The sequence below is a fragment of the Tauraco erythrolophus genome, chromosome 9, assembly GCF_009769465.1.
Source record: "Tauraco erythrolophus isolate bTauEry1 chromosome 9, bTauEry1.pri, whole genome shotgun sequence".
Lineage (NCBI taxonomy): Eukaryota > Metazoa > Chordata > Aves > Musophagiformes > Musophagidae > Tauraco > Tauraco erythrolophus.
In genome coordinates this window covers 24782255-24806746 of record NC_141473.1, presented here as the reverse complement: position 1 = coordinate 24806746, position 24492 = coordinate 24782255, and the positions used below count along the sequence as shown (strand labels likewise).

The 24492-nt window shown below is 37.8% G+C and overlaps 1 protein-coding gene across 1 annotated transcript in view; it reads right to left on the bottom strand.

Moving 5' to 3' along the window:
* Nucleotides 1-24492, bottom strand: part of ADK (adenosine kinase) — a 301153-nt gene that overhangs the window by 40326 nt on the left and 236335 nt on the right. The window contains exons 8-9 of the mRNA XM_086616842.1: nt 11408-11443; nt 4171-4285 (exon numbers count right to left, since the gene is read on the bottom strand). Coding sequence (XP_086472968.1) covers nt 4171-4285; nt 11408-11443 — 151 coding nt within the window. The remainder of the gene's footprint in view (nt 1-4170; nt 4286-11407; nt 11444-24492) is intronic.

Sequence of the window (24492 nt, the reverse complement as noted above, 5' to 3'; positions counted from 1 at the left end):
TACTTTTTTTCAAGAGTTTTATGAAAATTCAGTCATGTTGGGTACCGATGCTAGAAAAAATGACAACTTTTTTGTCAATGCTAATTCTTAGGGTCACTGAGAAAATCCAATGCCTTCAAGTTGTTCAGTAAAAAGATAAACTTTTGGACATCATCCAGAAATGCATCTCAAGTTGCCCAGAGAGGTGGTCGATGCCCCATCCTTGGAAACATTCAAGGTCAGGCTGGATGAGGATTTGAGCAACTTGATCGAGTTGAAGATGTCCCTGTTCATCGCAGAAGGGTTGGACTCAATTACCTTTAAAGGTCCCTTCCAACCCAAACCATTCTATGATTCTATGACACAAAGAGGAAAACTTCAGACAACGATCATTTGCATATGCTCTGTGGAGTCTTATTAGAAGCTGACAGTTAATTTAGTCAACATTTCTTCTGCCACAGCTCCTATATGCCAATCCTAAACACTCCTTTCCTTCCCTTCCCTAAAAACCATACTGATCACACTCAGCTTGAATTTGAGCTTGCCTCTTCCTTGCAATTATTCCTCCTGACAGAGAACAGGAAGGAAGGGAAGAGAAATGGGGCCTTGGGGCTGACGTACTGTGATGGAGGAGATATGAACAGACAGTAGAAAGACCCAATGCGATCCATGATAAAGAGAGAGAAATTTTTCCTCTGAAAAGACAAATAATTCAGACAGCCAAAGAAAGTGGACTGACAAATGGGAATGGCTTAGATTGGGATTGCTGATGCAGTTATGGCTTCTCATCGTTTTCATGATCTGCTCCAGTTGCACAGACTCCTAAGCTGCTTGTTGATATGTGCCCGAGTGCCTACAGCTTGTGGTCTGAGGTGAGCCACCAGTGTTTTTGGTGGGCATACAATGTTGTGTAAACTGCAGCAATTCGTAAGATGACTAAACATCTTCGCCGTATAGCTGGCCCAGATTTTTGGAGAAAGTAGACGTTTTAGTTGTCTCAGTCTAAGCTCTCTCCCTTGACTGTGAGAGCTATATTCTCAGAACTTTTTGGTCAACATATTTCTTTCCTTTTGGTAACAAATTGTGCCTTTCTGCCCTACACTCTACTCAAATACCTGTTGATACTTCCATTCTCTGGAACGTCCAGGAATCAACAACTGTTGCCATAGTCCTCTCCACATGTAAATGATTAGCTGTATCTGGCCTTCTTCATCCCACAAAAAACAAACAAACAAACAAAAAATCAAAAGAAGAGGAATTGCACATACAATTCTGTGCCCTTTCACAAATGAGCTGGCAACTCCTTTTATCAATCTTATTTCCTCTCCTTCCAACCAGAGCTGTATCAAAGTGTATCCTCTGATTATTTCCATTATCTGATCCCCCATTCCACCTACACATAACTCATCGAAGAGGTGCACTCCTCCTTTCATAACTCTTGTAACCCAGCACCACGGCTGCCTTGTCCTGGACAGTATGCAGAGGCTTTGACATAGGAAACAGAGCTCTGTTGAGGATGCTCTTACAGCCTCAGTGTTGCCTCTCATCTTGCCATGTGTGGGCAGGGGGAAGGGAAAGAAGTGGGGGGATGGCCACCCGGCTGTGTCTCTTCACAGACTGCAGCCTGATCCAAGCCATTCAGTTCTACTCTCATGACTCACAGTAACGCTGCTCCACACTGCTGCCAGAGGGCAGAGACCTTTCCATGGGGAAAATGGGAAAGGGAGGAGGAACAAAAGGTAGAAAACCCACAAAGGCCAAATTCACATTGGAATCCTTTGTTCTCACACCTGTAAGCTCCAGCTCCATCCTGCGCTCTTTCAGACATAAACTAAGATCATTGGAATATGTGATCTGCCCAACAGCTGAAGAAGGATGGTTAAAGCCAATAGTAGAAGGGAAGAAAGAGTACAGTCCTTTGCCTGGATACTGATCCCCTCCGGTTGAGTCACTACTGACAGAAACGTCTTCCAACTGATAAACATGATGTTGCTATTATTATTAACCTGGACAAAATATAAAGCAGAAGGTACCAACGAGGATATCCAAATCGATAGCTGACTTTGCAAATAAAATTTTATTTTAGGCATAAACTTTCTGAGACTATATTGTTTCTCCAGAAAGGCAGGATAAACAACTACACACAGTCTGCTTTTTCTAAAAAATGTACTCCTCTTCTGTGCATTAGAAAAAGGAAATTAATTTTATATTGGTAACTACTCCTAAATACAGTAATTCTTCCAAAGATCATTCGGAAAGTTTTTATACTTTCCACTGCAGGTTTCTAAGCACAACTCAACCTAATTAGTCTTGAAATAAGTGTGTTAGCAGTACTCTATGCCACTCTGTGCTATCATCATATGCTAAATTAAGGGACACATTTTCCTTCTTTCATTATTATTTTAATGTGAGGAGGTGGGAAAAAGATGATCCACACCAAAGAAAGGAAAAAGGGGCAAACAATAACAAATTGGTATCTCTTTTGAGAATTGCCCCACAGGCCAAACATTTTTATGTTCTTAATCATTATTAAATGACTTAACATGACACACAGAGCCTGGCAAATGATTGCATCCTGACATGAGAACGAATTACAAATGAAATGAAAGATCAAGCTGTATTAGAGGACTGCCTCTGGGAAATGAAAATCTTTAATTCTCTTTTATTATTGACATTTATTTGGCTGCCATGAATAACAACATAGCAAAGAGATTCAGCTATGCTTGTGCACTGAATAGCTTATCCCACGGCTCAAAACTGCCTTAACATTTATCATGTTTGTTTTGTAGCTGACACCATTGCATATACTCTCTATCCATCTTGCATTTATCATGCATATAACGTGCATTCTCTAATTTAAGTTCATTTCATAGCGAACAAACAGCTAAGATTAGCAAGTGTCAGTCCTCAAATAAGCTCCCAGTTGTAAAAATATCAAAGAAGGGATTAATGGATTTGTTAACAGCTCCAGTTTGAAGAATAAAATAAGTACACAGTGAAAATTAAATAAGAGCACAGGAGGGTTACATATAAGATTTAGGTTTACTACCGTTATTACTAGCTCATGTATAAAAACATTTTTATACTGTTATTTTTCAGCTACCTGCACAATACTCAAGTGGAGTGCCTCCATATGGGCCTTTCATGAAATGCAGTAACTTTCTGGAAGCAACACTTCCATCATTATTCAGTAAGATGCACAAACCCAACTCTCAATGACTGCTTTCTATTTCCTTTAAACCAGTCTGTAGCTAACAAAATCAGGGAAGAAGCAAACTACTGGAGAAATCATTCAAACTGCTGCTAAGAACGATCTGTATAGCAGTGACATACCTACTAAGTGCCTAGCCCTGCAGCCACAGTCTGAAGCCAATTCTGATTTTGAGGCAATCACATGAGTAAGCACCGGTCCCTCAGGTGCAAAGCTTCCTCAACTTCACTTGATTTCCAAAGGAGGAATCCAGCCCTGACTAATAACTTACCTTGTGAAGGAATGAACGACTAAAATGGCTTACCACAGCACATGTTTTTAATAGCTTTATTTAGTCTAGAAGCATAGGTGGACAGAATTAAAGAGACTGTCAAAAGGTAGGCAGTCATGTTTATAATGCTTAAATCTGTGCGTTGTACATCATCAATTCAGACAGCACAAACTACTTGTATCCCTGCTAGAACACCTTTTTCCCACGTACTCCTTTGAGAACAGAAGAGCAGACGGCTGAGAAAAGCTAGAAGTGAGACTTTCTGCTCAAAGCAAAAAAGCCTGGTAATTCACTTAGTACTGGATTTCACTTCCTCCTCTTCACAAATGTTTAAATATGCTATACTGTCACACAGCTGTTCTCAGCAGGCATAGTGTGTTCTTGTTTGCAGCAAAGATGGCTACACAGATAAAATCTCAAGTCATAAAAATCTGAGTAAAACCAACTGGATCAATATTTTAGATCTATGTTATAAAAAAAAGAAATTAAGATGTTCAGAACTATATTCTCAGGCATTCCTGTGAAATACTAAGTTCTCAAACTCAGAATCTTAAAACAATTAAAAGCATAACAGATGAGAAACATGGACTAACATCAAAAGGCAAACGCTCCAACTACCATGTAACAGTTATAATTTGTAAAACCACAACTTGTAATTGATTAACTAGAATATTTACTGTGAGAGACAACAGAGATTTGAAAAATATACCTGTAGCCATTACAGTGTCATCCTTCCCCTGGGTAAAGACTACGATTCGTTGCCTCTTAGTGTTCACCTTTGGCAGGGCTTGTGTCTTCCGGGCTATCTCTTTAATGTCTTCAGTCTATTAGCAGAGAGAAAGAAAATTCTTGTTACCAGCATGTTAGAGTGGTAAGAGATTAGAACTTTATTAGCAGATCAAAGATTTATTTTCTTACGGATAGGTATAAAATAGACTTTATTGTCAGTAGAGGAAGATTTTTAAAAGGAGGAATACTTCATTCTCCTAAGGGCTTATGTAGTACTATGAGACCATTGTTTTTAATCTCGATAATGATAGTTCAGCTATTCTAATTGCTGCAAAACTGCTAAGCTAACAAAGGAATTACAGAGCATTTCCTAATGAGCAATTAGTGGGTTTCTTTGCCGCTGACTGGATTCTAACTTTACCTATCATAAAATTAAAAATAAAATTGGAAGGAGAATACTTTGGATAAACTCTGAGCCTGATTTTCATCCAATTTACCCAAGTTTTATAGTACTATAATCCCTCTGATTTAAGCAGGATTACAAATACTGTTACTTTAACTTTCCTACACAATCATCTCCAAAAGTAAACTGACTGTGCACTGCAGCACCTTAGAGGGTGTGGAGCCCAGGTGAATGTGCTCTGTGCTCACCAGCTGGTTGCATAATTGAGATGCAGGGAAGCAAAGGGTGAAAGCTACACTCAGTGGGACACAGAACATCCCTGACTTTCTGAAGTAAGGCTAAGCTGCAAAAATTTCAGGAATCTTTGCTTTAAAGGGACTTTGTCTGTACGACATAGTCCACGTAGCTAGGAACAGAGAAACCGGCATACTGAACCAAACCTTTCATCCATCCATCCAATGTCTTTGACAGCAACAAGTTTGAAATGTTTATTTTGATGCAAGAATCTCTTAATAGCACAACTTTTCATTAGAATATTATCCTTCCTATTCTCATAGTTGCCCTATAATCTGAAACACAAGGATTTCAATTTCTAATTTACTTAGTTTTCAATCTAATCTAAATATAGGTATTCCTGTTATTTGTATAAGCATCAAATCCTTTCATAATGCTATGTAGGAAGCTTTATTCTCAGATTTATCTCAAGTTGGTGTGCCCTACAAATTAACTTTGGGATACATAAAACATATTTCTTGTCACCATTTACATGTTTTTCTTTATTTTTTTTTTTCAACATCAATCATAGCATGGTTTGGGTCCCTTAAGCAAAGGGATCTTAAAGATGATCTAGTTCCAACTCTCCTATCATGGGCAGGAACACCAGGTTGCTCAAAGCCTCATCCAGCCTGGCCTTGAACACTTCCAGGGATGAGGCATCTACAACTTCTCTGGGCAAACTGTTCCACTGCCTCACCACACTCATAGTGAAGAATTTCTTCCTTAGATCTAACTGAAGTCTACTCTCTTTCAGTTTAAAGCCATTGCCCCTTGTTCTATCACTATATGCCCTTGTAAAAAGTCCCTCTCCAGCTTTCTTGTAGGCCCCTTTAAGTACTGAAGGCTGCTAGGTCTCCCCAGAGCCTTCTCTTCTCCAGGCTGAACAGCCCCAACTCTCTCAGCCTGTCTTCATAGGAGAGGTGCTCCAGCCCTCAGATCATCTTTGTGGCCCGCCTCTGGATTTGTTCCAACAGCTCCATGTCCTTCTGTTGGGGTTCCCAGAGCTGAATGCAGTACTGCCGGTGGGGTCTCACTAGAGCAGAGTAGAGGGGCAGAATCACCTCCCTCGACCTGCTGGCCATGCTGCTTTGATGCAGCCCAGGATATGGTTGGCTTTCTGGGCTACCTGCGCACATTGCTGGCTCATGTTGAGCTTCTCATTAACCAACACCCCCAAGTCCTTCTCCTCAGGACTGTTGTCAATCCATTCTACACTCAGCCTGTACTTGTATTTGCGATTCCCCCTATCCAGGTGCAGGTCCTTGCACTTGGTCTTGAACTTCATGAGGTCCACAAGCCTGATAAGGTCCCTCTGGATGGCATCCCTTCCCTCCAGCGTGTTGACCATACCACACAACTTGATGTTGTCAGCAAACTTACTGAGGGTGCACTCGATCCCACTGTCCACGTCGTCAACAAAGATGTTAAACAGCACTGGCCCCAGTACTGACCTCTGAGGTGCGCCACTCATCACTGGCCTCCACTTGGACACTGAACCATTGACCACAACTCTTTGAGTGCGACCATCCAGCAAATTCCTTATCCACCGAGTGGTCCATCCATCAAATCCATGTCTTTCCAGTTTAGAGACAAGGATGTCATGTGGGACAGTATCAAATGCTTTGGATAAGTCCAGGTAGACGATGTCAGTTGCTCTTCCCCTATCCATCAATGCTGTGACCTCATCATAGGAGGCCACCAAATTTGTCAGGCATGATTTGCCCTTAGTGAAGCCATGCTGGCTGTCACCAATCATCTCCTTTTTTTCCATGTACCCTAGCATAGTTTCCAGGAGGATCTGTTCCATGATCTTCCTGGGTACAGAGGTGAGACTGACTGGCCTGTAGTTCCCTGGGTCTTCTTTTTTTCCCTTTTTAAAAAGAGAGGCTATGTTTCCCCTTTTCCCAGCTGATGGGAACTTCACGAGACTGCCACAACTTCTCAGAGACGATGGATAGTGGCTTAGCAACTTCATCCACCAGTTCCCTCAGGACCCACGGAAGCATCTCAAGTCTCATGGATGGATGGATGGATGGATGGATGGATGGATGGATGGATGGATGGAGAATTACAGCCCTTCAGCTTGGTAATATGTAGGCTTCTGAAGGTTCACCTAAATTCTGAACTATTTCAGGCCTTGATAATTAAGAGATCCATGAACTAGAAAATGCTATAAAGCATCATGGAGATCAAAAGAAACAGGAGAGAGGTGTTTAGCTTTTGCTAAGTAGGAGGTGGCTACTTGTGACTTTATTAAGCACATTTGCAGTGAAGCAAAGCAGGCACAGAAATCAAAGAGCTTGAAGATATTTGTGCAATGTATTTACATGCACTTTAAATTTTAAAAGGAAAATTAAGAAGTTATAATAGGAGAAAATGGCATGATGAAGAGATGATTTTGTCAGTGTAAGGAAGAATAAAGATGAACTTGTATGAGGGAAAGAGGACCCTGAAGAAACAGATTAGTGAAGAATGATGGTAAAGGATGAAATAAAGGAGATAGTGAAAGAAAGCAAAAAGCACATATGTTTTCAGGAAGAATTAAATATATAATAAGCATGTAAAAGTAGAAGGAAAGTATTTAGGGGAAAGAAGGCAATTTTTTAAAAATAGAAATTTCAAAACAGAGAGGTTTGGAGATTTGTGTCTTATTATGCAGACTTCAAAAGTAACCAAATAGCATCTTCTATGAGAATTAACTTGGCCATTTTCAGTTAAAATCACTTTCTATACTAGAATTCTTCAAAGGAAAAGAATAAAATAGAGCTTAGACAGTGGAAGAACTGCAACCTCAGTGCTGAGAAGGCTTTAACTTTTCCACACTGTATTCCTGCCTTACCATTATGTTGTATTTTGAAGGTACAGGTGTGACATTTTATAATAGGAGAATATTTACAGCTCAAGACTGCAGAGGTACTGTGCCCTTCATTTCATTGTCAGGCAAACATCATGAAACGTTGTCATCTCCTATTTCTGTTCAGAATATACATAATGTTTTCAAATAGCTGTAATGAATAATATTTGTTTTGCAATGACTCATACTTGCACGCTTATCGAGACTTTCTTATACATCCTGTATCTACAGACGTGGCTGAATGGTAGGACTGTACTGGTTTGTGGTCCTAAAGCCTCTATAACACGTGCCAAATTCTCAGGATATTCACACATATCCAGTTATACACTTGAATTTGATTTAACAAAGCTGACATACAAATCTCACAAAAGCATGATTTGCCTATTGATACTGCACCTGAAAACCCTTGCATGTGGCATTCACTCCAGCAAGTAAGCTTAATATATGCATGTAAACAAAGTATATCAGATATCCCAGGATGAGAGAGAGGTATGTGAAAAGCTGCATACAATTAAAACTGCCAGTCAAACTACATCTTCTGATCTTTGCCTCTAAACAGATACACAATAGCTAGGACTACCATATCCCTGACCTAAACAGGCATAAATCCATTGAAAACAGTGGGCCTGTGCAGTGAACCTCATTAACCTGAAGACCTAAATTTGGTTCAGGATACCAAAACTGTCTAATTTGGTTCCCAACCAATACAGACTTAAGAGGAGACCTCTGCCTCTAACAGAAAAAATAATTTTGCATAGCAGCTGCTACTAACCCCTTAGATGCTTACTGTTTCATTCACTTCACTTCTTGGGTTGACAGACAGAATTGACCCTAAATTTTATGTCAAAGTAGGATTATGTTTTCCTGATTCCTACACAGAACAAACAGTAAGTTACCATTTTGTAAAAATAAAACTTCATAAACCTTTGTCCTGGCAATTTTGTTATTTGAAACATATTATAAACGTCCAGTTAAAATATACTGACAACCATTCTACCACTTCAAGGGGAGCCAAGTCCAAGAGCTTCCCTGGGATAAAAATTGTGACTATTACAATGGATTACTGAGATAACTGCAACATAAAATTAGGGTGAAGCACTGTCTTCACAGACAGTGAATTTACTATTTATTTAACAGTTTTAAAATATCATGGAACACAAAATTCACAAAAAAGAAAACACTGATGCACTCCAGGAAGAGACTGCATCAGAAGTAATGTTCTACTTTTGATTATTACAGATAAGTGTTGGTCAGGAGATAAAACGAAGGAAATAATGGTCTTCAAATATCGTGATTGATTTTACAAAAATACCTTGTATTTCAGCAAAGTAAAATGGAAAACTAACTCTTGGTAAGGTGAAGCATAAAAATAAAAATTCCTTTGAACGTGGTTTCTGTTACAAAGGAGAAAACCAGATTTGTGTCATGGAATTGCCTATGACAAGATTTTATTTCTTCAGGAAAGGTGCATTTTTTCCTTGAGTTAACTTGATTGTACTTTTTTTTTTTCAAAAATTGTTTCAGATTGTACTTAACTGAATCCATGTTTAAAAGATGCATTTAGTCCACATAAACTATTGAAATTACAGGGAGGTAGAAAAGGGGAAAAAAAGCTAGCCATAACTGATTCTCTATGCTAAAAGATTCCTGATTATTTTTGTTAAAAAATAAAATTATTTCCAGGCTGCAATTCAAATTCAGCTACCAGCAACTTTTCATCACTTCTATGATAAATACCTTCTTGATTTTTGCCCTGGTGATTCAAGTCTTTTCCTTTACTTTTCTATGTTTCACCATTTTTCTATTCTCAATACACATCACAGAATCAATTTTACAAGCTTTTGAGAGTTGCTGGAAATTCTTCTTGTGTTTAATTGAAAGGCTAATTGAAGCTCTTTAAGATTTTCCTAACACTTTATTAGTAGTGTGATTTTTTTTTTGTCTCCACAGCACAATGGGAAAACAAGACCGTGGACACTTATCAAGTTTTACATGTATCTGTCAGTAAATTTGACATGTGAGTTGTTGCCAAGCAAGGGGGTAATAAGAGATAAGATCATAATCATTGTGCACTTTACTGATACGCTGTAATCAAATGTGGCAGATTTAGGATGTTCAGAAGGAACTGTGCTAAAATCTCTAAGCAAGTACTAATGGAAAGGTTAATACGATGGTAGTTAGCAGACACCAGCAAAAGCAGTTTGTCACTAGAACTGAATTTAAACCAGGCACATTCAAAGCCTTTAGCTCAAGGGGATAATAAAAATATAGAATGGGGAGACTTAATACACTACTTCCTTTCTTTTCCTTTTTTATTGTCTAGCTACCAGAGGGTACCAATAATTTGTTATGCTTCATATTATATTTGGAGGCATCTGTGAAATTCATTCGATAGAATAAACTCAAAGTCTATTTTTATGCTAGCAATACAGATTATACAAATGAAAATTGACAGTGATAAAAAGTCTTGATTTCTACAAAGCAGCCACATGAATTTGGGAAACATAAAATGAAATGGGACAGCCCACAGTTTTAATATCTAAAACACTGATGGCATTGATGTACCTGCTGGTGTATGGTTCTAAAGAAATCTAAATTGTAGAACAAAAGCTGTCAGTCTTTCTCTCTTTTTTAATATGCAACCATCCACATACAAAAGTGGCACGTTCTTAAAGCGATGAGGTTTGAATTGCGCGGCTTCTATTATTTATGCAAAATGGGAGTTGAACAGTCAAACTCCTATCTATTCTTTTACACTGCAAACAAATCAATTAAGGTGGGTCTTATTCCAGTGAAAAAACATGTAAAAGGATTTATGTGTGTTGAGTTCTGCAATTTAGATTTCAGTAAGATCACTTACTATCTGCAAAATTAGCACCGCTGTTGTCACATTAATTATAGTATTTAAAACCTGCCTTTTTGAATTCAGCATTAGAGACCAATAGCTGATAGCTCTCCAGATTAAGTTATCTGAATTTAGCCAATAGGAGATACTATTCAAATTAATAGCTCAAGAAGATGAAATCAAAAGCTCTGAAAATCCCTGCAAAATCAACAGTGTTTACTTGAAGAAAGTAGATCATACATTTTCAGAGCACAGATGGAAAACACCAACTCGAATATGTTTTGAAACACAAATTCCACACTAGCCCTTCTAAAAGAAGCTGTTTGCAGAAGCATGGTTTACATTAATCAGTACCTAACAATTTTATATACAACCTTTCTAAAATTCATTTGCATAATGATAATCCGCATATGGCAGGGTTTAAGTTATTTAAGCGGTGTTATATTTCACTATGTAGTCTTGCTTCACCACTGCTTTAGCAGTGAATCCTTATGGAGTGTAATGCAGCTAATGAGGGAGCTTTTTAACTGAACAAACTGACAGGTCCCATATCTGCAGAGGCAGCTTGAAACCGTGCCCAACCTCTCGGCTTCCCAAGAGGCTTTTCAAAATTCAATAAATAACATCTGTAGGCGATGTTGGGTGCAGACCTAGCAGAGTGCGTCATAACACTGAGCTGGCAGAACAAAGAAACCATGACGACTGCCAAGTTTCCATGGCAACTGCTGCGAGGCTTGGAGAGTATAATAGCACATCAATCATTGTCCAAAAGAACTTCATTATCAGCAAGAAAAAAAACCTTTAGGATCTGTTTAGTGTGCAATTGCGGGTTAACTCACCTCAAAGCCTTGCTCTCTAGCAAAAGTGGCAGCTTCCTGAAATAATAAAAAAAGAACAGTTAATTATAAAGTGCTAGATAATGAAGAAATAACACATTTTGAAACTCATTCAGCCAGTTTTCCTTTTACACGATTATCTCAATATACCCATATACAGTTGTTCAGTTCTGATAGTCACACCAAAAGCTTCCCCCTCCTTCCCTCAAGCCCAACAACAGTACAATGTCAACACATTTCACAAGTTCAAATAAAGAAGGTACAGTATGTTTTTTTTTCCAGGCGAGGAAAGTTACTTATGGAGATAGGACTTTGACTAGGAAACCACTACTTCAAATCCAGACAAAAATCCTTCAGACATATATTTAATTGAAATTGTAATGAATCTCCATTTATATATGGCACTTCCTGGGATACAGGTTATCAAAGCCATTTTAAAAAATCATTTGTCATCCATAGTGCATTAAAAAAACAGGATCACAAAATGTGTTCAAACCCTTGTGGTGGAATCAGATGAGCACTTTAAAATACTCTGATGTCTTAATCACTGCTTTAGGCAATTTAACTACGTTCTTTTCCTGAAAGAACAGAGGAAACATCAGGGTATCAGAATGTCTTCATTTCTTATTTATATTAATTGGTGCAATTAAAATCTGTTTTGAAATAAAAGCAAAGAGAAAGAAGACAATAGCAATGTTTTTCCCTCACTCGCTTTCTACCTTAACATCACAAATCCTGCAGAAAACCCTTGAAGTCTTTATGTTTTAACCTGCATTCTTCCAGATCATCTTTGCCAAGTGATATTAATAGAGGGATAAGTCTCGAGCCAAAATGGTGATTGATCCAACTAAACAAAAATAAGTACCTACGAAACCATTTAAGTCCAGTGTCCCTACAATAGGTTTTAGTGCTGCGGAAAATACATACTTGTGGACCTGTATGATCTGCCAATTTGGGGGCAATATAAGAATTTGAAGTGGGTACAATTGATTATAACAACAGTAAGTTGAGGTTAATAAAATGTGATAAGCTGAAAAGCACAACTCCTCAGGCTTCTTCACTGCAAAAACATAAGGCTGACCGGGTTAGCCTTAGCTGATGTTGACAGAAAAACTGAATCATGGTCCTGACAATTGGGTGCGGGCAAGGTTAGCCACTTTGACAATTTACTTACAATTGAATTCCTTCTAGTACATCACACAGTCAATGACATTTGCTAGCCTGGCTGTCAAGGAGGAGTGTAGGGTTCAAAGCTATCATGCAGCGTTTTCCTAAACCAGCATGTGATTAACAAAGCCTATGCTCATATGAAAAAAGGAGCCTGCAAGCTTCCACTCTGAAGTGATGCACTTACAATGAACTGTAATACAACCAAGAAAGCCTCAAACAGGATTGGAATACAGAAAAAAAAAAACAAAAACAAAAACAAAAAATAAGAGAATTAAGGGAGTGATAAGGGGGCAGAGAATAAGAAAATGGACTAAAAAATCATGTACTGTAGCCAAATTACTCCTTTAAGCTCAGGTGTTTTGTCATGCAATTGAAATCGGAAGTTACACTGATCTGTCCTAAGGGGATTTCTTTAATGTCCCAATGCAGCAGGACATTAACATCTGTGTTAAACTATTGTTTGGCCAGGAAACTGGACACCAGTACATTCTTACATCTGTGAAATAAAAACTATTCCGGTTAAACAGTGTTTCCTTATGTGAGAGACTTGGAGAGAATTCATCTTAATTTTCTGTACTGGGGCACCCATGCATAGCACATGTGATTTGAAAGACCTGGCCCTTCCACAAGAAAGGATAAATGATTGCAGATTTGTTAAAAAGTATCTCGTCTTCAGATTTTCCTGTTAAGAGCATCATCTTTTAGCCTGGTCTGCTGCCCAGCTACATGAATAATAGTAGCTAGCATACAATCATAGATTTTCCTGCAGTTGACCTCTAATGTAAGGGTGTCTGAACGCGCCAAAGAACAACAGCAATCTTAATTTTCTTCTCTCCTATCAACTGAACCTTAGAATAACTCCTGAGCAGCTTCTGTCAGTAAGGACTGTGCCTACAGCCCCCATAAGAACCAGCGCTTTCAGAATTACCTCCCTTTAAGAATTAAGGCCCTTCCAGTAAAAAAGATAATAAAGCTCAAAACACACATTTGGAGACTACAGTTTGGTGGTTGCAAAATGGTGAGAAATGTGAGGCAGGCCTTGAATGCCAGGGACAGTTCAAAGTAAATTAACCAGATAAAAGCCATGAGAACCTTTTAGTATCTATTCACAATAACAGTGAGAACAGGAAACAAGCAGACCCCATCTGTGCAGCCCTAGGGCACCTCATACTGAGCTCCATGTCTCTAATAAAGTAGTCAGGTTAAAATCTAAGCGGCTGTAACATGTGGAGACTGCTAGGGTTACAACAGCCAGGCAGGGCGTTCCCTGATGCAGGTGATAATCAGTATGATAATCACTATATTTACAGGCTTTCCATCTTATATCTGACATTGGAAATCACGAAGAAGGAGGGATTAAGGAAATAAACAACCTACACAGAAGCTCTACCGCTCCCCGGAGAATGCAGCATTTTCATTCATGCGTGACATGCGACAACAGCAAAGCAAAACAGCGACAGAACAGAATTTTCTTAGGAGGCTTCGTTTCACATCAGGAGTTCTTCCAGTTTTGATAAACTTAAGACATTATTCATTCATTACTTCCGCTCAGCATTTTCAGAGCTATTTTCTGTTCTTGTCTACAACAGAACATCTCATTTCATAAAACCCTCTCCCCCACCTTTTTACTCTTTCATACTAAATATATTAAAAACTCACACTCTTTTTTTCTATATAATCTTTCTACTAACTGCGACAGCGAATTTATTGCTGTACCACCTAAAGTAGAAATGGGATTTATTATTAGTTATGAAACATTATTTGGCTCATGCAGTTTGTGGGGAAAACCCACCTAAGTACAGTCACGCTGAAAAAAACTGTACAGCGTTACTTAATGGGAGTAACACAATGTCACCGAAGTTAACACACACCCTCTCTTTGCACAATAGTGAGCAGTTTACACAGGAAAGCGAGATAAATTAAAGAGATAACAATAAAAAAGACAACTTCCGTTAGTACTGGCCTTGCTGTTGTGTTAGAACTTGCTTGCTAGCTGAAAACTTTTTCCATGCTTGCACGTATTTTATTGCTGTTGGAGTCCCAGCATTTAGTAAATGGAGCTGTCTATAATCCACACCGGGGCTAATTGTAATAGGACTTTTTAAAATTCTGAGCCCTTTTATCACCAGCAATACAAACTATTTGTTTGTAAGTAAACAGAAACATACCCTCCCAAACACAGAATCCACTAGCATCTGCATTCCCAGGAGTATTTGTTAGCCCCCTGTGTTATAAGAATTTTATGATTATAGAGTTAAGATGGCTCAACTCCAACAATCATACGTTTGGTTTGCCATAACACACAGAAGGCACACTATATATTAAATATTCTCAACGCATCTGAATTTGGTTTCTGTTAGTACCAAGGTTTTATGATGACTTGATCAAATTATAGCCAAAATGGTAACAACATGCATGTTGGGTTAAAATTAATTAATGTAGGCCAACATAAAACTCATGCAGTTGAATTGAAGAGCGTTTAAAACCATGTATTGCTGAAGTTAGCTGACAAAGACTGTTTCAAAAGCACCACTAACAGTACTATCTACAATATGGATTTTAACCTTTATACAGAGAAAAGGCGCACTGTAAACTAAATTTGCATTTCATTGCTGAAATCAACATTATCTCATAAAGAAATGATAAAACAGCAGGACAGTGATGATACCCTTGCACACTGAATGCATTTCCCATAATTACAAAAGAAAGCAAATGCAAGGGACACGGAAGCTAATCCCTCCCCTGCCATCCTTCTTGGTAGAGGAAACATCTCACAATAACCTAAACTCACATATTACAGTACTACCCTGTGCAGCTCTCTCTAATTCTCTATTTTCCCTTGGGAAAAAAAAAAAAAACCCAAAACCCACCATGAAAACCCTGCATTTGATTTACTTTTTTTTTTTTTTTTTTTTTTTTTGGGAGATTACTGGCAGGTAGCTCCTATTGCACTAACTGTAAACTTCCTGACTTACCCAAAATAAGCCCCAAGCAAGCCCTATTCACATTTTCAGGAATATCATCCTGTTCCTCTGATTAACAATCTGTGACTCCGTGGGTTCAGTGCAGCCCATGAATCAATATAATCTTAACCCCTCCTCCCCCCGCCGCCCTCTTCCTGCAGAGGAAGATCCTTGCAATACAGTGCAGAGCACAGTGCATAACGACAAAAACAAATAAAAAGCAAACCTGAGTGAGAAATAGTAAATGACTATGAGGACCATCCACTTAGTGCCTGCATTTGACGGAACCTTTCCAACTGGTACCAATCATGTTTGATTATAACTTGAATAGTACTTCTACCACTATACCTTACAAGACTTTTTTAACTGCTAAAATCTTCTAAAAATCAATCTTAATCATTCCCTTCCTTTCACACATTTCAGAAGTATGAATTGTTAGTTTTCTTCCATTTACATTGTTTCCTTGAACATATTAAAGGTTACAATTACCTCGCTCAGATAATTCCCTTTTTCTTATGTATAATCATTTAGTACTACCCATTCCACTCATGAGTTCATCTCTGATCCTGGTATAACTTTGTGTTCTTTGTATCCTCTCTTGCTCTTCTACATATTATCATATACATATTGTCTTGTTTGTGGCAACAAAGTTAATTTCACAAGTCTTCTCTAACATTAAACCCTGTTATCTAAATGGAATGGGTGACAACAAAGTAAAATAAGCAAATGGGGATATAGGGAAGACTTTCATGCAAGTGACGCACACTTGTATCTTCAACTTCATTCCGTAGAATATTGACTCAAATAATCAAAGTTGTTTTACATTGACAATCTCCTTTCTTAGAGATAGGTGCTGAAGATTTGTATTTCTGCAACAGACATTTTTATGCATGATTTCCTAAACGAACATAGACTTGTAAAACTTTCTAAAACAAAACAAAAAACCCAAAAACCAACCAACCAAAAATTAATGTATTATTTGTCTCATAGCACTATAGAGATATGAAAGTCTTCTGCTTTATTATAACATAATTACTAACACTTGTACTGCAGCTTTCCTTAGGCAGGCACATTTGTCCTTCCTATCTGCATGTCCCTTCTGTCATCTTTCCCTATCCCTAACAAAGAGCTTTCTTATAAAATTCTGTGCTTTCAGACCTATAACCTTAGTTTTATATATTCTGTAGGTACTGAGAACCTCTGATTTCAGCAGTACCTGTTGTGCCCAACAACTCTGAATACGGGCCTATAAAAGATACTGTCTTTTGTTGAAGTCTCCCTCCTTTTTTTTGTCAGAAGATAAGTCATGAAGAATGACTTACCAAGATCATCATGTGCCCTCCTTTTGGTATTTCCTTCATAAAATACCCATCACAGTGCAGGAGCTATGCCATGCCATGTTTTCCACTCTTCTAGCTCCAGGACAGTTTACGCTAAATATGACCCTGGAAATGTGGCTTAAGGCACAGACAATTGATTTTCAGTTGCTGCCTTTGAATTATAACAAAGATGTCATGCACACACCAACTAACTTCATGACACAGTTTGTTGGGTCTTCTTTTATCAAATCCAGGTATTTAATGCAGCCATAAACATGCAGTAATATGATCTGGTTTTATATCACTCTTTCCTGTGTATGCTACACAAACCCAAACTAAGTTAAACCTGATTTTATTGCCTGTCTCAATTTTAAGTGAGAAAATAATAGATGTGTATATATACGCACACACATACATAATAGTAGATCCACAGTTCTTAACGTGATGAATTAACAGCACGTAAGAACTATGATTACTTTCAAGCTATGCAAATAGGGGTGATGTCAAAGCTGCGGTAATGATAATCATGAACTACATCAGGAATTGGAAGTAGATACTGCTGAAGACTATCCGATGATCAGTTGAAAACATGATTTCAACAAATGGCCACTATTATTCTGCTATTTAAAATAGATGGATGGAAAGTCTACAGGACAAAGTTCCAGCTGGATCACTAACCTTTAGTGCCAACAGTATGTTATTGTGGTTAGTGGTAAGATACATATGTTCCTCTTCAATTCAGCACTAAATAGTTATCAACAGTTACTCAAAACACTATAGATTGTCCTATCCAGCCTTTTATGTAATTGTAGTCTGATTTAGACAGGCATTACTTTAAGGTCAACTATTACTACATTTCACTGCATAAAAGCCACACAAGCTCATAGGTCTTTATTCAAAAATGGTCATTTATAAAGGCATTCAGGGCTCAGGAGGTGAATGTGATTTTATCCTTTCTTCTTTTCTTTCCCCCAGAGACAGTTGCTTTAATATGGGTCATATGAGAGTTTGAGAAATAGAAGTCAAAACAACCACCCAGCATATTTTCTGAAACAAGTGTCTATCTGGTAAAATTCTGCTACAGGTGATAAATGTTGAGCTACACTTGGGGATGCGTTACATGGTTGTAATGCTTCAATATTATTTTTGTTTGACAAGCACAGAAAACTAATCCTTGATTCGGTCAAGTACAGTAGTGTACACCTGGTCATGTTTCAGAGAAGATCAATAACAGTGGTCACAGAATGGACAGACATCCCCCCCCCAGCCTGAGAATCAACACTTGAGAATCAGCAGTATTTGAGCAAGTATCTACCCCTCACTGGTTATGACTGAAGAAAGCACAGCTGGCATCAATTGGATGGGCAGATTGTCATAAAGGAACGCTAAGGTGTTTTTTTTTCCCTCTTTACTTTTCCCATGAGCGGTGTCAGACCCCAAAATTGCTTTTCTTCATAAAGGATAATAAGAGTTTGTATCATATCCTAAAATATTATTTCGCCTTGCTCTAGCAGTACTAAAGATACTGGTACATATATCTACACTGCCTTCACCCAGTAGGTGAAAATATAAAATAATAATAATCACTTCAAGTGAATAATCAGAACAAGTATGAATACCATATGGGGTTAAGGTTGTAATGTTCAGAGGGGGTTCTAGCAGAATACCAGAGAATTTTGTCTGAAAAAGTCTAGTGTGAAAAAAATTGAGAAAAAATGTATTTCCTGTTCTGCTTGGGTTCACTCTGGAGCACCTGTATCATGTACAATTCATTAATATTCAAGTTATTTATTCTCCTATTCAGGTTATTACCAGAACTGTAGTTTCTGCTAGAATCTTCTACGGAAAAAAATCACCCTGAGTCAGAGCTTAATGCCATTACAGGGTCTGCAACAGCTGCAGCAGTGATATGCCTCTGAGCCATTTTGGAATTTTATGATGGATAAAGCGCTATTACTCGTATCTCTACGTTCCATCCTTACCTAAAGAACTGAACTACCTATGAGATCATATGTGTGTCTCTCCTCACGTATTATAAGCATCAAATTACTGAACGATATACTTCCTTATACCACCTCTCCATACAAATGTGTCTGTCACTATCCTAAAATAGATGCATCATGATCAGAAGGAGGGAGAAGAAGAAAAAGCCCTCTTCCTTAATCATCACTGAATCAGGAGAACATGAAAATTAAAACAAATATCTTAAAATTAATCTAATAGCTAGAAGATAAGAGTTTTATACGCATATAAAAAATTCAAAGATGTGCGGGGTCTTTTGAAGTCCTTAATACTGCTCATTGGATGCTCTTAGTGCTAACTTTCTGGCTGAAGGATGACAAACAGAAATAAAAGATTGCATCATTTTCAACAAGGCCTTCTATGATTGCAACCACTCAGATCAGCCTGAAATCACTGACAAGATATTCTCATCTAGCAATTTCAGATGAAGAGAATAATCAGATACTGTGCTAAAAGTGCCTGGGATCCAGCAGGACTCGCCTCTAGTCCAGCTAAAAGATTAACACATTTTCAGTAGTGAAATTGAGTTGGTTTATATACTTTGTTTGGTATGATGTCATGCACAGCCATTTAAAATTATAACTAAGGCTATGGTATTAGGAACTCTGTAAAGAGCAATCATTGTGTAACTCTCTTCATGTGCTAGGCTGGCACTGCTTGTTAACTCTAGCAAGAAAATAAAATTGCTCACTGCAACCTTCAGCAGTAACGCTAACTTTCTAACTAATCTTCATATTACACATTTTACCCTTTCCATGAAGTATGAACCCAGTTGACTTAAGGATTCTTATTGGAGTTTGTTGTGCTATTCAATGCTAATTTGATGATTCATTTATCTATGTTCAAGATACAAATATTCAAGATAATTTTCCCTCATAATGTCAGGTTTAGCTACTACAGCTACTCTATGGAAGGAAAAACCTAGTTCTTAGTCTGTACTAGTGGCTCTCTCTTACAACATGGTTATTGGACGGAAAAACAAAATTTCAAGCTGACCACAGCTGGGTCACTGTGGTCCTGACTGAAGAACATGAGCTCTAATTTCAGATGTGACTAAGGCACTATTTATCATGTTGGACAAGTTGCTAATTTTTTGCACCAATTTGTTTAAAAACCTATAAAGGTCAGAATTTATTTGCTTCTGAACATTAAGTGTTTGAGGATGAGTGTTTTTTTGTTATGTTTGTTCCTTTTCTAAGCCAACCTGAACATGAGATGGGCTAAGACAGGGCAGAGACTGAAATAAAAGTCAAGGAACGAAATCAGAAGAGGGATCACAAATTCCAACATATTTTAAAGAGGTATTACAAAAATTATAGAGTGGTTGAGGCTGGAGGTCTCTGAACATCATCTAGTCCAATCTCACTTCTCAGGCAGGGTCAGCTGGAGCAGGTTGCCCAAGACCATTTTGTTTTGAGTATCTCCAAGGATGGAGACTTCAGAGCCTCTCTGAGAAATCTGTTCCAGCATTTGACCACCTTCACAGTAAAGGGTGAAGAGCCTGGCTCCATCTTATTTACTACCTCTCATTAGGTATTTACGTACATTGATAAGATCTCCTTGAGCTGTCTCTTCTTGAGCCTCTCAGTCTCCTCTCCTCATATGACAGATGCGTCAAACCTTCAGTCATCTTTGTGGCCCTTCACTGGCACCACTCCAGTAAGTTTATGTCTTTCTCTTGCTGGGAGCCCAGAACTGGACCCAGTGCTCCAGACACGTCTTATCAGTAAGATAGTAGCTACTGACTGCAAGCGCAGGATAAAATCTATGCCAGGGCTAGGCGGACAGAGAAGGACTTATTGACATATGCAGAAAAGTCAGATAACTGTTAGGATGGAAAAGAAACAGCTAAAGAAACCAAGCAACTAACCACAACCATGCAGCAGGTGAGGACAGTCACGAACTACAAATGCATCTGAACAAGATGCTTTGACAAACAGGCAGTTTCTCTCAGAAACTCAGAAACCCCCTCCATCCAGCTTCTGCTGGCCAAAGGACTGCTAGCATCAGTATAGCACACAAAAGATGAAGAAAACATGGAAGTCCATTCATGTCTTGACCACTGAACTTCACCTTGGCAGCAGACATTCAAATTATCTATAGGCAACTGCCTGCAAAAAAGACTATAAAATGATGTATGAATATGCATGAATTCCAACAGAAAAAAAATCGAAATAAAATGCTTTAATTATGGAAATAATAGCATAATTATGACAACGACTTGTTTGTTGAAAGTGCATAGTTTAGCAATGCATTATTACATGGATAACTGTATGCAAACCCCTTTCTTTCAATGTGATCAGTTGCTCTAAGATGCACTGGATACGTAGCAGTAATACTGATAAGAACCTGAACCCACAGCGGTTTTATGTCAGGTATTTGCCTTCCCATAAATCAACTTTATGCACACACATATATACACACACACATAAGACTTTCCCAAATGCCTATATAGCTCGTAACAAAACAAAGGTGATCACCCTCTCTGAAATCTTCCGTATTTCAGTCTTCTCCTACATGCAACCATTTTCCAACTTATTCCTCATTAAACCAACAGTTTTCACAGCATTTTTATTCACTAGACCTGTAACTAGGGGGCAAAAAATGTGAGGGCAATGGAATCACAGCCACTAAAATATCACAACTTATTGGCATTTTCAAGTTTTCCAAGCACTTGAAGGTTATGAAGACTACAGCTATAGTTTGAGATATATTGGTTACATCACCATTCATGTTAAATAGTACTGTTGTATCTTTTTTGTTACTATGAAGTAGTTTTACCTTGTTAACGTAGTTGCAATGAATTATTATCTATTCTCTCTTAAAAACATCATTGGATACATTCACTAGTTATATTAAAATGCAAACACATTTTTCTTACAGCGTAATGACTGAGGTGGTTGTACAATTTGCTACGTACTATTGTTCTTCTATTCGTAAATTCACACAAATTACTACTACGGTTAAGTTAAAAAGTAAAATTTGGACTCAGTCCACACAGAAGAAAAATGAAAGATTTGGTCTACATTTGAATAAACGAAAACTTTGAATGTCAACAGTGCTCTATTTACAAAAGCAGTTCTCTAAATTTCTGCTAAGCAAGGACACTCTCCTAGGGACACCAGCTGTATATTCTACAGGATCATAAAAATGTGTCACAGTTTTCAAGTAATAATGCTCTATATATTTTGCATGTAAGCATACAAAAAACCTTAACATCTTAACATCTCTGATTCTACCATATGCACAGTCCCCACATACTCCCAGACTCATTTTTTAATCCTCAGCTGTACTTCAGAACAGTTACCATTTTAACCTCTACTTCTGTGTCTTCAAAATGCTACATTTATTTTAGGATTTGTCTCACAAACATTTTTTAATTACTGAGATAACAGATTGACATTACATTTTAATATACATTTATATATTTGTTAGCCACTACTATATGCTTGGGATATGTTAGCATATTGCAAATGAACCTGAAATCGCACCTGATACATTTCTTATTGCATGACAAATGTAAGTCTACAAATTATTCTGAAGCTGAAATTAGTAGCTGTAGTAATAATTCAGTTTTGGACAGGTTATTTTTAGCTAAGTACTTGCTCAAGCCCCTCATTAAAGATTTCTCACACCTCCTGAGTGCTTAGAAGTGTAAATAATTTTTTTTTTCTCTGCCTGTAGCATTATATTTGTGTTTAAATATAACAGAAATTATCTCAATCTATTTAGTTTGCCTCACACTTTCCAACACAAATAATTCCTGTGATTTCTTCCAAGACGCTGTGTCTCTTCCATTTTATGCAAAATTTTAAAAGAGCTGTAAGGTCAAAGTGATGCTATTCTTTTGTTCAGATTGCCTTCTGATCTGGGCTCTTGAAAATTTACTTCTTTCTCTTATACTAGTAATAAATATTTCGGCCAAATACCAGACAAATGAATGGGAACATTCTAAAACAGTAGTGCTATGCTTTCAGAGCAAAAGTAGTGGCAATAACAGCACACCAGATGCTGCATTGGAAGCTTTTTAAAAAGACAGCTATTTAGGGATTTAGGGAACTGAAGAAAAAAATGGGCTAAGACCTCTGAAAAGTGGCACAAATTTGTAGAATCTGCTTGGTTTGACGTTTGTTTTTCCTAAAAGAGCCAGGAGGAATGTAGTGCTCATATAATATAATAAAATCTAATTATGTTATAAACAACAAGTTAGAACAGATATTCATCACTAGCAGACATGTATACATCTTCCTAATTCCTTGTCTCTTGTCGGATTTTTATATCATACACTCTCCTCTTTCAGTCAAGTTAATCAACTCTTCTGAATTATGTTTTGAAAAGTCACATATGACATCTACCATGCCATGTTTTGAAAATCGCCATGCTCTAAAAGGCATTTTGATCTTAGGTTTAGACCATGAAAATAAACAGTTTATTTGGAGTCTGGCTGGCTTACATGGCAAGCAGTGAACAGTTTGCAGAGGATACTGTGCTAAAAGTGTCACTTTTTAAAAATAATATTGAAGCAGTTCTTTACAAACATGGCACTTGTCCAAAGCACATATGGAACATTAAATATAACCATAAAATTTTATGCACCAGATTTGACCAAGGTCTTGAGATCTAATTTATATTTTCTCCATTTTGCTGGAAGACTAGCTGCATTTGATAAAGCTACTTCATAAGGACTCTGTTCTCCTAACATTTACACATCACACATCTGGACTTGGAAAGAGATTCTGAGTAAAAGCGCCAACTAATGCAGATCTTGTTTACATTATGTGCAAGTACTCTTGTGTCATGAATCTCCCTGGGATATCGGAATGTGCTGAAGATACCCAAAGAATATGTACTTCAAACAAAAGTGCAAAAGTCTGGGTGTTTCTGTCCCTATCAACGAGCTCAGTACACATGATCACGTAAGAAAGTGAATGGTATTTGTATTTCCTAATAATATTGCATTTAATTTTTATTAATTATTTGTATGTAATTAGAGCTGCCTCAGTGTCTGAAGATCTCTGTTTGGATTGTTTTTTCTCTCACAACTTACTCACTGTAGCCAAGGGAACTAAGTGATGGCAGTTGCAACACTCAATTCAGTTACATAAACACATCTTCCTTGCCAGATTCCCCTGCGGTGTTCCCATTTCATGAAATAAGTCTCTAGCATTTGGTAATGTACTGTACCAGCAAGTTTCTTTTCATGTGACAAAAAATTAGGTCCTCTGCTCCTGGCAGCAGAGCAGCATGTGTGTGAGCATCACACACATGGAATCCACCCCAGACCGGGTGGCTGCACCAGCAAGAAGACAGAAGAAATACAATACTCGAGTAGCTACAGAACAATAAATGGATGTCAGATTTTAGTAGGAGAAAGACAGCCTTCATCCAGAAATTGAGGCAGATGTATTCCTAAATCTGTTGCAGTGCTGACAAACGTGAGTGTACATTATACCTTGAAACATATAATAAATGCATGTGCTTCCGTATTGAGTGCGTTTGCCAGTAATGATAAAAAACACTCTGGCCAGACTATTCCTGTAGGTGTAAATGGAGTTACACTTCGTAACATCACAGCTGGAACAAACACACTCTTGACTATGAAAGCAGTATGTGG